Raw genomic sequence first — 14,050 nt, 5'->3', positions numbered from 1 at the left:
ATTTATTGAAATAAATGTATTTTATATAATTGGTTTTTATCTATATTCATGTTTAATTATGGTTTCATAATTAAATTATTTTGTATGCAAAATAATTATTTTTATACAAGATAAGAAAGTTGGTACTAGACAATTATATCGTAAAACAATTAATATAAAAAACAAAGCTTTACTTTAAAATGTATATTATACTAGAAGTATGTAATTATACTAGAATTTGTACTAGAAGAAATCAAGTTAAAGAAAACTTTTTAGATCGAACATCTATCGCTTCTACAAGACCTTTTCCAAGAACATAAAAATCTTGTATGATTGCCGAAATATTTAAAGCTAGTTCATTATTATTATTACATTTTCTGCCACTTATATTTGAAACCTTGAGATCCTTAATTTCTAGCACAGAGGGTCTCAATAAAACTCCAATTACGTTACCACCATAGGTATCATGGAAAAATAAGGCAAATTCATCATAACCATTCTAAAAAAAAATATGAAAAGAAAAATATTGATAATAATTAAAAAATCAAACTATATAATAAATATTAATATTATATGAAATATTACTTAAAAACTTACCCTAAGATCTTCTAGGTAATGTTGTACAGGATCAAAACCTACAATTGGTATCTTTTGGGCTGAATGATGTTTATATGGGTGCCATTCAACAATTGGGCATGAATCATTAACATCAACTGCCTGTAACCTTCTAGGAACCATACACGGTTTTAGGTAAATCAAACAATCATATTCTGTAAGTGGTGGCCTAAATAAGGGTTTGAAATCTAACAGAACTTTTGTAAAAAATTGATGTTCATATAACTTTATACATTGTCTAGCCAGCATTGTAATACGGTTTAAAATTAGAGTAGATGGTGCTTTTTTAGTCCATAATGATCTCTGTTGATCATAAGGAGTAGAGATAAATAATGGTGGCAAAGAATCACGTGATGATCCAAAAAGCGTTTCCACGGCAATTATTTCGTCTTCTATATTTAAAAATGATATTATAAACAGGGATAATACATTGACAATTTTTAGTATCAAAATAAATACTTACTAGACATTTCATTGTTGAAATTTACTATAACAGGATCTGTATTCCAATGGCCCCTTGCAAAACTTTCTAAGAGTCTCAAGAATGCTATTTGAGGCATTTGAGGAGGTCTGTATGGTGCAGGTATTAAATACATTGAGGCTACAAGTAGTTCAACTACTATATCTGGCATATGAGAATTATCTAATAGCTGAGAGGATAACCAACGTTTTGCCAAACAACATGTAAGTCCAAAGGATGGTTGTTGATTATGTAAGCTACCACATAAATAATATCATATTACTAAGCTAAAGCGTAATAATTTTTTAAGATAAATCAACCTTACCCACGTAAAGCACTAGTTAGCTTTGGTAATTCAAATAGCTGATTTTCTAATTCGATTGATTTTTCGTTATCTTTATATTGTATAACTCCATCCTCAGTTATTTGCTGTTTCAAGCAACTAACTTCTTTTGAATGTGCCACTCTTAACCGAAACACAAATCCATCCTAACAAAAAATGACTACTTTTTAACGAATCATCTATGTTTAATATTACTTTCCTTTGTTGAAGAAATAATATTAAGAAATAATAACCTTATATACATCGATATGTGAAAAGTTTGCTTCTGCCGTTAACTTATATTGTTTTCTGAGGCATTCTGCAATTTGTATGTGAAAAGCGGCTTTTGTATTTCTAAGAGCTTCTAACTCATCTGGCCACTTTCCACTGGTTGACAATTGCAAGCTCACATCAAGCGGACAAACATATTTAGGTGCTGCAGTTATATTTCTTGATAATGTCAAACCCTTTTTAGATTTCTTAATAAGTTGATTATCAGGTCGATAAACCGTTGCAAGTGGTGGGAAAACGTCCGTATATCGAAAAACCGCGCTAGATCCTTGTACCCCATGTATTGATAAGGGAATGTCTGTAAGAGACATTAAATCTTTCTCAAGTTGATTGAATATGTTTATTACTCTCAGTGCTGCTTCTTCTCCCGTTCCATAAGCGAAATGCGTTATTTTTACCTAAATGAACCAAAATATTTAATATATTTTCATAAATAAAAATGTACTGAAAATGATTACCTTTCGCAATTGTAAAAGTTCTTCTATTTCACCCGCAATATATATAAATTTATTTTTAAGTATACCTAATTTTTTTCTTAGTAAAAATGTTACGATTTTTTTACATATTAATCTTTTTCCTGATAATGTTTTGCCTTTCGACCAAACTACTGTTTCTCGAGTAGTTCCATCTTGAAATCGCCGTAACTCTGACTTTTCACCCCAAAAATTTCTAAATTCAATAGCCTAGAATATGAAACTTATTATATCATACACACATAGAAAAAGAAGTAATAATATCCATTAGTATTTAAAAAGCTTACATACTTCTGGTAAATTTGCTTCAGGTCCCTTGTCAACAATATTAAAACAATACTCTGGATTTAATTCTAACCCAATAAAAATCTTCCCAATATCATCACAATTATTCTCTGTACATTCCCGTTCTGAACTTTCATTCGGTAATACACAAATTTGACGTACTCTATTTGCCAGTCCTTCTTTAAGAGTATTACAAAGAACTTTTATTGCTTGGGCTCGATAATTGGGACCATAATCTAGTTTATCTTTGTCACTTGAATTAACATCTACTAGATTTCTTAACATTTTAGCATCTTTAAACCTATACATTTTTTTAATTTTATTGTTGTAATCAATTACATATTTTGATAAGCTATAAAAATAATTACCATACAAAATGATCAAATGCCATATAAAATGGTACTTTTCTCATGAAAAGTGATTGGAAACTGTTTGCATGTGCATTGTCCAAATGATTTAAGGAAAGTTCTGCTTCTTTTTGTACCCATCTATATGTAGCTTTAGACAGATCTGTAGTAATATTGTAATAACCAGTGCTATCCAAAAATACACAATCATAATACTCATGATATTTCAAAATTCTATCTTTACTCTCTTCATTTTGATTCGTACTTATTCCAGATTCACACCAATCAATGTGTACTGATAAAATAAGTGATGTCAGTTAATAGTAATAAAAGTATCAAACCTATCAATATTTATACTTAAAGAATGTTACATACTTAAATAATTCCACACATTTCTGACTATTTGATAACTGCTCATAAATGTGTTTAACTTTTTTATGGATAACAAATATAGAATAAGCATTGTTATGATATGTCCATTAAAAGCTGCATAGCCTTTTAATAATTCACGTTGAGTTAACCATATTTTCAATAAAATAATACCATCTCTTATATTTGGATATTCTCTTATTACTTTCATATTCTCTGCATGTATTTTCATAATTAAATCACGAAGAATTATTGAATTATAATGTGGTGTTGGCACAAAATTCTCTGCAACTATAATTATAAAAATATGATTATTGTACAGAATAAGTAAAAAAAGTAAGAAAAGAAAATCAAAAACATACTATTTTTGGTCTCTCCAAAAAACCATTGAGGTCTAACATTATTCTTTTCTGGTAAAAATCTACTTAGTCTAAAACTTCCTTCTTGAGCTGATATATGTATCAATACATTAATTTTGGTACCTAATTTTCCACTTGGTACAATTTTTAAAACTGGCTTTAATGTGTCATTGATAAATCTCTTGCTTTCTGCAATATCATCAGTAATATTAGATGCTATGTATGCTAAATATATAATTTTCTTTTTTATATATCTATAGTTTAGGTAATCTTGTTTTTGGAACATCTTGGCAGGCATTTCAATCATTACATCTACAGTGATATTTGAACCAACTGCAGCTTCAAATATATAAGATCCTATAATGGAAATATCTGTTGGCTTAAGAAATTTAAATATTCCTTTTGCTACTTTTGGTACATTAAGCATTGAAATATGCATGTTCAATTTTTTCCCTAATTCCTCATCTGAAAGCTACAAATATAAATTATAAATTACATAAAAGCTCTGTCTTAAGTTTTCTGGTTAAATAGATCTACATACTTCATATTCTTCTGTTTCCTCTATGGATTCAATAGTCCCTTTAAACTTTTTAAACCAAATATCAAACAAATTTTTATATTTATCCTTAAGTCTAACTGCATTTAACATTTCGTCTATTTGTAGTCTAAATAAATTGGAATGAAATAAATTTTCTGTTTCCCTAAGTTGATTTAGTTCTTCAGCAGTTGGTGGTTTGTATAAATCATTGTCTAATTTTCTTTTCTTTTTTAATAAAATGTCTGCAGAATCATTGGTAACCTTCCTTCTTTTTCTGTCAGATACCAAGAGAAAATTTCCTCCTTTATTAATATCTTTTATCTTTTCCACTTCTTCATTTTCTTCACTTTCTTCATTTTCATAGTCTTTGTCTTCATCAATTTCATCATTAGAATGGTGATCATTTTCAAACGCCAAATTGCCAGAATGATTTAAAAAATCATTTATATTTGCCTAAGATACATAAGTTTATATATTTTATTCAGTTGCTTAATGTTCTTGAAATGTTATGACGTTAAATGTATAAATATTTTAGGTTATATGAATATTGCTACATTTCTTTTCATAAATACTTACCTTGTAAGGTATTTTCATGTTTATCTTCCAATTTTTTAATAACTTTTATTGTAATATAATGTATAATATAATGTTAATATAATATAAAGTATTAATCCAAAATATTTAAGAAAATATTTCACACGCTCACTTGATAGTTTCAAACCTCTTTGGTCCACGTGAGTGGATTTACTTTTGTTACTATTAGCACCATCTTTGATTTACCATACGTGCTAAATAGCCAATACTGTAATATCGACGTTTTTAAATTTCCAAATTAGATACAAACGACGATATATATTTATAATTAACCATTCCATTAAGTGAAATGTAGATTTATATCAATTGTTAACAATAATCTTTATAAAAAGATAAATGATAAAGGTGCCTTTTCATGAATAGATTAATACGTTATTCTTCTGGTATTTATTTTTATATACTTATCAAACATGTCAAGATATAATACATTTTAAGTTACTAATTATTATTGTTGTTACATCATGGGCAACGCGCACATTACAAAAAACAAATAATACATATTTTAGAAATTATACAAAATAATTAACAATCAGATCAAACTCATATTCATTGTTGATTAATAACTATAGAAAAATATATCATATTTGCTATATTGTACGAATATATATGTATACATGTGTTGTGTCGACAAAATACTCTGGAACTCATTAGTCATTATAAATTGAAATTAGTAAAATTCAGATTTAATGAAATGTACCTAAACATTATGTATATGACACACTACATATACAAATTGTATTGCCATTAGAAAAGAGAGAAGTTTCACCACAGATCTTTTTTATTTGCCAAAAAGTTAATAATAAGAGAAATTATTATTCAGTTATGAAGTAACAAAATATTATTCTTGTTCCTTGAATTATAAAATCAAATAACAGAAGACTGATCATTAATTTTGTATAAGAGATAATGTAATAGTTTCGTGAAATAACAATGATCTTCGCTATGGAAGCCCACTTTTATTTGAAGGAAGAACATGCGTGAAAGAAGATATTTGTCTTAAAACAAGATGTCATGATACTATGCACATGCATCACTATATATATCTATAATAACATGTTATTAAAAATTTGTATGTAAACATATAATTTCGTAACGTAAAAGTTATTTTGCACCATTTTTGGAAGAGTTGATCGTGCACGAAGATTTAACGCCATTACATACGTAGATACGTATATGAAAGATGTACTGTTGAATTCAATTATATTTACTCCATATTTGTTTGCACTATGAATTATTTAACATTTTATGATTGAGTAGATAGGTGAGATTTTGAAACTGAATGAGACAAATCTCATACAATTAGCACCTTGTTAGATTATTAGATAAAATATACAACAATCATAATCATAATAATGTGCAGAGATACAATTATTATTAATGAAACCATTTAAATATTAATTTTCGATAAAAATAAATATTATATTTCGTTGAACAATGATTTTCTTGCTCTAAATCAATTATAAGTTTTAATATGTTTTACTGCATAATTTTTATGAAAATATACAATATGCAATTTTTAGGAAATTGGAACAATTTGACATTTTTCCAAATGTCAGAATACATATGTTTTAAATGAAAAAAATTACATTTGTTTAAAAAAATTATGCAGTAAACATACAATACAATTAATAATAACTAAAAAAGTATGCAAAAGCTAATTTTCTTTTAATATTGTAAAAATCTGACATAGCTAGTAAATTTATAATAAAGCTGCATAATCAAATAACATAAATTTTTGAACAAGTACATATTAAAAATTTCTTAGACAATGTTATCAATATACATTAATGAGCTTAATACCATTACTAGATTATACAGATCAATATCAGTGCATTGATCGCATTAATTTTATTAAGCGAATATGCATGATATATTTGTTTCAGTAATAAGTTCAAACAATTTCCTAGTATATATACAATTAATACAAGAGCATACAATTAAATTAGTCAATAACAAAACATAATACTTTAATAAATGTATACTATTACCTTAAAGCATATTCTGATCACATTAATTGTTAAATTATCGAATGTAAAAATTATAATAATTCATTGCACCTTTTCAGAGCAAATAGTATTGTTTTCTTTTCATGTACATCAATATTTTTACTGAAACACAGAGAGAGCTTATATATATTAATTAATAATATATGGAAGTCTTTTCCTATTTTTCAAGCAGTACGTATAATTTTATGTTTATTGGAAACTAATAATTTAGCAGTATTTGTAACGATGATTCCAATAACACATAAGAGGATATTTAATTATAATGAACTAGAGAGCACGCAATATTACTAAAAATTTGTTTAGAAATTCAACAGGATACTTAATAAACAATAAAACGTAGTTAACATATTGAATACTAAAATGCAAAGATATCAATCTTTATACCATTATGTGATTGGTCCAATTATATACATGATCTTTTTCTGTTTAGTATTTATCATTTTAGGCCCTAAAATTGGAACTACAATATTTTCCATACCACAAATTCCAGAGGATTTCAGCATATTAATTTTTTATCCATAGAGTATTTGCCTTTTAAACACAAAATCAAAATTTATATTACGACAAAAAAACTAAAGCATGAGAATGTTGGCATATAAATATTATGCAGGTATGCATCAATTTTGTTGAACATTAATACTTCAACTTAGAATAGTACTGATAGCCATATAGATCTATAGATTCTTAATGTTAAAAGTTGCAAAAAATAGAATCTTTTAATATAGAAAAGATTTTTTTAACATTCTCCTTCAGATAATATAATTTCAAATGTATAGAACTATTCATAGAGCAATTCTGTAAGAACTGATCCTCTCTTCTTAGTTTTTATATACATTAATATAGTTGGAGGTTTTATAATTACGTTCATTTATATATTATTAATAACTTGACCTCTAATAGAGTGTAGCTTCATCTGCAGATATAGCCAATTCTTCATCACTCCAATCACTAACTCCAAATCCTGATGATCCATGAAAACTGCGTGATCTTGCAACATTGCTAAAAACAAAGCAAATGGTGTTTTTCCTATCTCTAATATATGAAGAAAGAACCATTAAATTATATTATTGTATACAGCAATGTTTTAACATGCTAGTGCTTTATAACCTATATAATGCGAAACACTGTAGAAACTGTAATTTTGTACATTTCCACAGAAATTTCTATAAAAGTTCATAGATATAATTAATTTCATTAATATAATTCTTTCATAGTTATTTTTTCTTTTAATTTTTTCATTCAAAAATTTTTTAGCAAATACTTGAAATATTAAACAAATATTGAGAGAAATATTGGATATAAAGAAATTGTGCATAGATACAAATTTTTCAATACGCTTGGTTCTTTCTTAAATCATGCAAGTAAAACAAATTAATAAATAACACATTAATCTAGCTGTATTGCATTAATAAGCCACAACAAACTATTCTGAAATTTCTGATTTGCACACTCATAAAAATAATACATATGTATGTATATCGGTTTACTTTCTAGCAATCTTGTATACAAATAACATTATTTTAGTAAAAATAACCACTTTTTGCAGCTTCCACTAAAAAAACAATTATGAAATGATCTTACGAAGTAAACAATGAATAATATGGATTTTTCTAATGTATACAAGATTAAAACTTTATATAATGTATATAATAAAAATAATATATGTATATCTCGTGTAAATTTTATATTAAATTATAACATATCCATAGTATTCACATATTAATGGTGTATTGTAGATGAACTGATGTAAACAATAAACAATACAAAAAAGCAGCATTATTGCAATAGGATTTTCTTAAGAGGTTATGAAAAAAAAACATTAAATGTCACATTTTTTAGTATATCCCTTAAAAAAATCTACATTGCAAAATCAAACAAGTCATTTTCGTACCACTTGCTTGTATCGATGGTCTCTATCATTAGATTATCGATCGCTATCGGTCCTACCAACATAGTGAAATAATTACTTCTTACATTAACTGAATAAAATGTTTTCATATGAATTTTAATTTAAAAATGATAAACAATTGCTTTACCTTGGAGAAAGATTGGGATTTGTATTTTTCTTAACCAAACCTGCTTTCCTTCTCCCTTCCATTGCCGCTTTCATAGGATCATAACTTTTACGACGTTTCCAATTTTGCATTTCAACTTCTCTTGCATTTGGCATGGCGGGCTTCTTTGTTTCTTTTGGTTTTATCTTAGATCCCTGTGATAAAAGAAATACTCAAGATTATGTGAAGATTACATACTATACATACGTACATGTTTTATGCAAAGATACATACAGTATTCGTAGTTCTATTTGATCTCATACTAAAACGTCCAGAATCAGTCCTACTTATGTTTGAAACAGATTCAGATTTTCGAGTATCTGGTGTAACTAGTTTATTTTTATTTATATTTCCTGGTAACTTTGTTGGTTGCAGGTCTAATCTTGCTCTGCGTAAACTGTAAAGAATTTTTTAAAATATGTGTAATAATAATATCCATGAATTATATTTATAAATTTTTACCTAAATGCTCGATTATATTTAGTGTTTGAAATAGCACTTTGTGCATTCGGATGACGATCGTCGCTACTCTCTGTGTCACTAGGTTGGTGTAATGTTTTTGATATACTTTTATGTAAACTATGACTAGTATCTTCATCGCTATCATTATCTGAGTCTACTAAAGGTGAATGGCAGACTGTGATACGAGCAGACATAGCTGACATTACATTTTGTGTCGTTTGTAAATAATATGATGTTTCTACATCACTATCACTTTCCTGTGTATAAAAAATTTTGTTATTATTTATAAAATTTCATAAAAAAAATATGTTTATATATATTTACCAATTGTGGACTGCATGGTGGAGGTACTTGATTGTCATTCTGAGCAATGCTTAATTCGTTGTCAGACCATTCATTAGCTAATGAAAGAGCACCACCTGTCCCATGAAAACTTGCTGATCGTAATACAGAATTGTCATGACTAAAAATATATTGGACAAATCAGAATAGAACAGAATTACATTCTGTAAATATTTGCGATATTATATCTTCAATGTGTACATACTTCCCCGAACTATCTTCTGTACTGTGATGTTTCTTTGAATTGTCTATTAATTTTTTTCTACCTTCAGCAGCTGCTTTCATTGGATCATAGCTTTTTCTTCTTTTCCAATTTTGGAATTCTACTTCCTTTGATGTCAATGTTGAATTACTTCTACCAGATTTCTTCTGATCTTTGCTTGCTTTTTGTATAGGTCGTTGTGTAGTAGAAGCATGCTATAAAATATTTTAAGTTACTACTAATTATATAATTACATTTAACTTCAATAATTTTTAAAAATTTAGAGGAACTAAGATATAGTATATGAAAAATAAAACATTGACAAATCTGAAATACTTACCTGAGATGATTTTGGTGCTCTCATACTAAGTCTTGTACTATCAGTTCTTGATATCGACGCAGCTCTTGGTTTTATAGGTTCTGATTTCTTTACAGATTCTTTATTGTGTACATTCACGATACTTGTACGACTTCGATGATAATTTTGCTGTTTATTTATAGGAGTTGGTTTTACTTCACTTTGTGCTCGTCTACGTCTTTCTTCAGGAGTTGTATTTGGAGTTGTATCAGATTCACAACTTAATCTATGCATTGTACAGCATAATAATAAATACATTATGTCAATGTTAAATTTATTACTTTCATTGTATTGCATATATTTTTTAAATACCTTGCTCTTCTTATACTAAAAGCTCGATTTAATTTAATTCCAGAAGAAACTGAGCCTAATGAAGATTTTGCTTGCTGTTCGCCAGTTTCACTGCTACTGTCAGAAGCAGCAAGATATCTTCCTGCTAAAGATGCTCTATCAATATCACTACTATTAAAGCTACTGCGACGGGATGACTGGCTTTGTGATTTTATATTTCTAATATTTGCATTGCTACATGATCTTTGGATATTTAAATTACGTTTAAGATTTGGACTATTTTGGAGAACACTATCTGTTGTTGTACTAAAGCCAACATTTCCTTCATGATAATTTGCAGTACTATTTGATTTTCTTAACATATATGGACTAAAAATATAAAAACAATATAATTAATACATATTAATATATAAATATATAAATGAATTTTTATGCGTACCTATTTTCGACACATGTAAAATATCCAATATTTTTGGCTTGTGGAGAAGATTTTGTCAAATGCTTGGTTCTTTCCAATACTGGAGAGTTTACAATTTGAGTGACAGTTTTGCGAGTTACAATTGGACTGTTTGTTAATTTTGGTGTAGACGGTCTTAGGCGATTTAAAATTGTATTATTTGAGTATTTAATTTCATCATCTTGATAATATTTCGTACTACTTCTTTTGGACGTATTACTGTCTGTTGTATTACATGTATAATCTCTCCTACATTACAAAAGATCAAATTACAAGAATTATTTAAATTACATTTTTTACATATAAATGATCTCTTTATTTTTTACCTGTCCAAGGAACTACTTCGTCTTCCTAAATGAAGGGAAGTAAACTCTTTGGACGGACTACTTGATTCAGCATTTGTATCTTCAGTCTTTGATTTACTTGAACTTATATATTTGCGGATACTTCTCCTACTTTCGTTGGTATTAATTCTTCTAAAAAGAGATTCAGATAAACTTCCTCTTCTGGCCAAAACCCCATGTACTGGTGTTCTTTGTGAACTTTGTGGAGGTGTATTATAACTGTTACTGGTATCATCGTCTGACTCTCCACCAGAATCAATAAGTATATGTTGATTTGAAATTAAACCAATTCTTTCTTTTATTCGTAAATATGATTCTGCATCTAAACTACTGTCACTTTGTTCCTAAAAATATTTATCATTACGTATGCTTGTATGTACATCACATGTACAGTGTAAATATTAATACAGTTAATGAATATTTTATACATTGCGGCTACGAGCGAGTCGTTGCGATCTGCTATGAATAGGAGATGGTATTTTGGAAGGACTTAGTGGAGGAGTACGACCGGTTGGCCCACCAATTGCTGGCGGTAGCGAATTATGTTCTGCTACCTGAGTGGCCCATTCAGATATCCATGTGTTATTATCTCTTGAAATACTCATCTTTAAAATAAAAAATATTTTATATACTATCAAAGAACAATTATCATAATTATAATAAACAATGTATAATTGACATACTTTAAAACTATGAATACATGCTTCATTGCTGTCTTCTTCAGTTAAAACACCAACACTAAATATTTTATCAATATCCATTCTTGCTTTTTCCTCATCTGTATAATCTTTATGAATTGTATATGTTCCTGCTTCACTAACTGCTTCATCTGATCCTCCATCAACGTTACTAACATTGAAAACATCTATATCTGTTTCAGCGAGATCATCTGGGTTTACTTCCATTGTATAGCTGACACTAGACAAATTGGATCCCTTAACGCTTATGTTTTTATTTCTAACATAATTTATGTTAGACACTTTCTCAGATACATTGTCAGATGAATGTTCATATTCATCATCTTGATCAATATTCTTTGTATATAATTTTTCAGCATCATCATCATAATTGTTTACTTGAATTCTACTTAAATCATTTATAGTAGCAGACTTTTGTGGTACCCAATATGATGTTGTATTTGTTTTCTCTGTATAACCAAGTTCCAGTGAGAGATTCTTATAAGGAAGTTTAGGTTGTTTTGACTGTTCAAAAGATTTACTCATTGTATCTTGTTTATTTTGAAAATTAGATACTTTTACATTAGATTCAGACTTTTTTAAAGCATGTGATGGTTTTAAAAATGATTTTGAACCTAAAAATAAGGTGATATAATTACAAAAAAATATAAAACTCAATAATAAATTACAACTGCAAAACAGTAAAAATATAAAAGACAATATTGATATTACAGACAAGTAAAATCTTTTAATCTAGTATAATATAATATTTTAATATCATATGTGATATTATAATCATTAATGTTGCCAGCCTATATACTGTGAACATATCGAAAGTACTTGAGAAGAATATTAAAAAGCATAGTAAAGATGACTTCATCATGACTCATACATTACAAATATAGTCTTCCATTATATTCAGTTTGCTATTCAAAAGGAATTGTTTTCCAATCATGATAAAAATTTAAACACTCAAGACATTATATAATAAATACATGTTTATATTATACAAAATAATTAAATTATGCTAATAATTAATGATACTCCCCTATATATTATTATTAAAGCATAAAATGTATATTTATAAAGAAAATTAATTACTTAGTTTCACAATTACTATATATTATATCAAAAAAACATTTTTCAAAGATAAAATTTATAGAACTTGCTACAAATTTAGTTTTCCAACATTTAAATATGACTTTAACATAATGAAATTACCTAATTGTTTCAGTTTCTCTGATAATTGATCTGTTTTTCGCTTTGTGTCATCCTCACTACTGAAATAGCCTTCAGAATGTGTACTAGAAACTTTTTGTTTTTGCATTAAGTTTGAAGAAACTAAAGTGCCAGGCTTTTTTGTATTTATTTCTACCTAAAAATTGAATTTACTTTATGCATATTTTAAGATACTTCAATTTTTTATACATTTTTATACAGAATATACTTACCTTAGATGTGGACAAATTTCTTTTATGTCTAGCATTATATCTTTCAAATAAATTTTGATATTTAGTTGTATCAATTTCCTTATTGCCAAAATCAATTGTGAAAGCTAATGGAGCTTGAGATACATAACCATCAGTAGAGTTTTCTGATGTTACTTCTACTTGTTCAGTCTTACAATCATCTTTTAGAACCTTCTCATCTTGTAATAATTCTTTTTCTTTATCTTCATCGCTTTTTTCTTCTTCCTCTTCATTTGTGGACACTAGGTTATCTCCTAAATTTTTCGCGTAAATTTGAGAATTTTCAAATTTTGCGTATATAATAGTATCATCACGTTTTTCGCTATCAATTGTTATATTTTTAAGGGAAGACAATGAATCTTCGACATCTTTAATATTTTCGTTGTCTTTTTGAATATCGTCATTAAATTCCATTGAATTGTTTGCCGAAAGTTGAGTGTCAACCTCGTTGGATGTGTTCTTTTCTACTTCCATATTCACAGCCATTGAACATTCCAATTTTAAACATCCGTAATTAGAATGGTCACGTTCTCTACGACACTACTATCTATTACAATTAATTTATAAATGCCACTCCTATAATTACATCTCACTGCTTGACTGTAACGTCATATAAAATCCAATATAGTATAAAACTTTTCTGACACATCGACACAGGTGCATCTATTATACGCCATTGACGGCAAAAAGTGTCAACATTCATAATTACCAATGTACGGAAGGAAATGTTACCAAAATGAAACTATTATGTGACTT

At 27.7% G+C, this 14,050-nt stretch overlaps 2 protein-coding genes across 4 annotated transcripts; both read right to left on the bottom strand.

The window, feature by feature from the left end:
- Positions 1–15: 15 nt before the first annotated feature.
- LOC122577051 (nucleolar protein 6) lies at positions 16–6,215 on the bottom strand. Of its 2 annotated transcripts, none has more exons than XM_043748131.1 (12): positions 4,615–6,215; positions 4,042–4,491; positions 3,504–3,972; positions 3,148–3,432; positions 2,794–3,067; positions 2,432–2,726; positions 2,126–2,350; positions 1,631–2,065; positions 1,380–1,543; positions 1,058–1,311; positions 577–986; positions 16–478 (listed from the first exon to the last, which is right to left on the bottom strand). In XM_043748131.1, the coding sequence occupies exons 1-12, from the start codon at positions 4,630–4,632 to the stop codon at positions 233–235; spliced, it is 3,525 nt and encodes a 1,174-aa protein (XP_043604066.1). In that variant the 5' UTR covers positions 4,633–6,215; the 3' UTR covers positions 16–232. The 2 variants fall into 2 exon arrangements, with proteins under 2 accessions (XP_043604066.1, XP_043604076.1); XM_043748141.1 differs by lacking the exon at positions 16–478 and having other exon boundaries at positions 609–749; positions 828–986.
- A 763-nt stretch (positions 6,216–6,978) lies between these two features.
- LOC122577022 (putative leucine-rich repeat-containing protein DDB_G0290503) lies at positions 6,979–13,987 on the bottom strand. 2 transcript variants are annotated; one of them, XM_043748070.1, is made up of 15 exons: positions 13,277–13,986; positions 13,047–13,200; positions 11,832–12,460; positions 11,577–11,753; positions 11,131–11,492; positions 10,787–11,053; positions 10,369–10,716; positions 10,039–10,282; positions 9,702–9,913; positions 9,479–9,617; positions 9,155–9,411; positions 8,927–9,089; positions 8,675–8,847; positions 8,530–8,581; positions 6,979–7,637 (listed from the first exon to the last, which is right to left on the bottom strand). In XM_043748070.1, exons 1-14 carry the CDS (start codon positions 13,778–13,780, stop codon positions 8,563–8,565), a joined length of 3,648 nt encoding a protein of 1,215 aa, XP_043604005.1. In that variant the 5' UTR covers positions 13,781–13,986; the 3' UTR covers positions 6,979–7,637; positions 8,530–8,562. The 2 variants fall into 2 exon arrangements, with proteins under 2 accessions (XP_043604005.1, XP_043603997.1); XM_043748062.1 differs by lacking the exon at positions 8,530–8,581 and having other exon boundaries at positions 13,277–13,987.
- Positions 13,988–14,050: the final 63 nt, after the last annotated feature.

This window comes from Bombus pyrosoma, linkage group LG2 (genome assembly GCF_014825855.1).
Source record: "Bombus pyrosoma isolate SC7728 linkage group LG2, ASM1482585v1, whole genome shotgun sequence".
In the NCBI taxonomy this organism is placed as follows: domain Eukaryota; kingdom Metazoa; phylum Arthropoda; class Insecta; order Hymenoptera; family Apidae; genus Bombus; species Bombus pyrosoma.
Note: the sequence above shows the minus strand (reverse complement) of the source record. Positions and strands in the feature narration are given on the sequence as shown.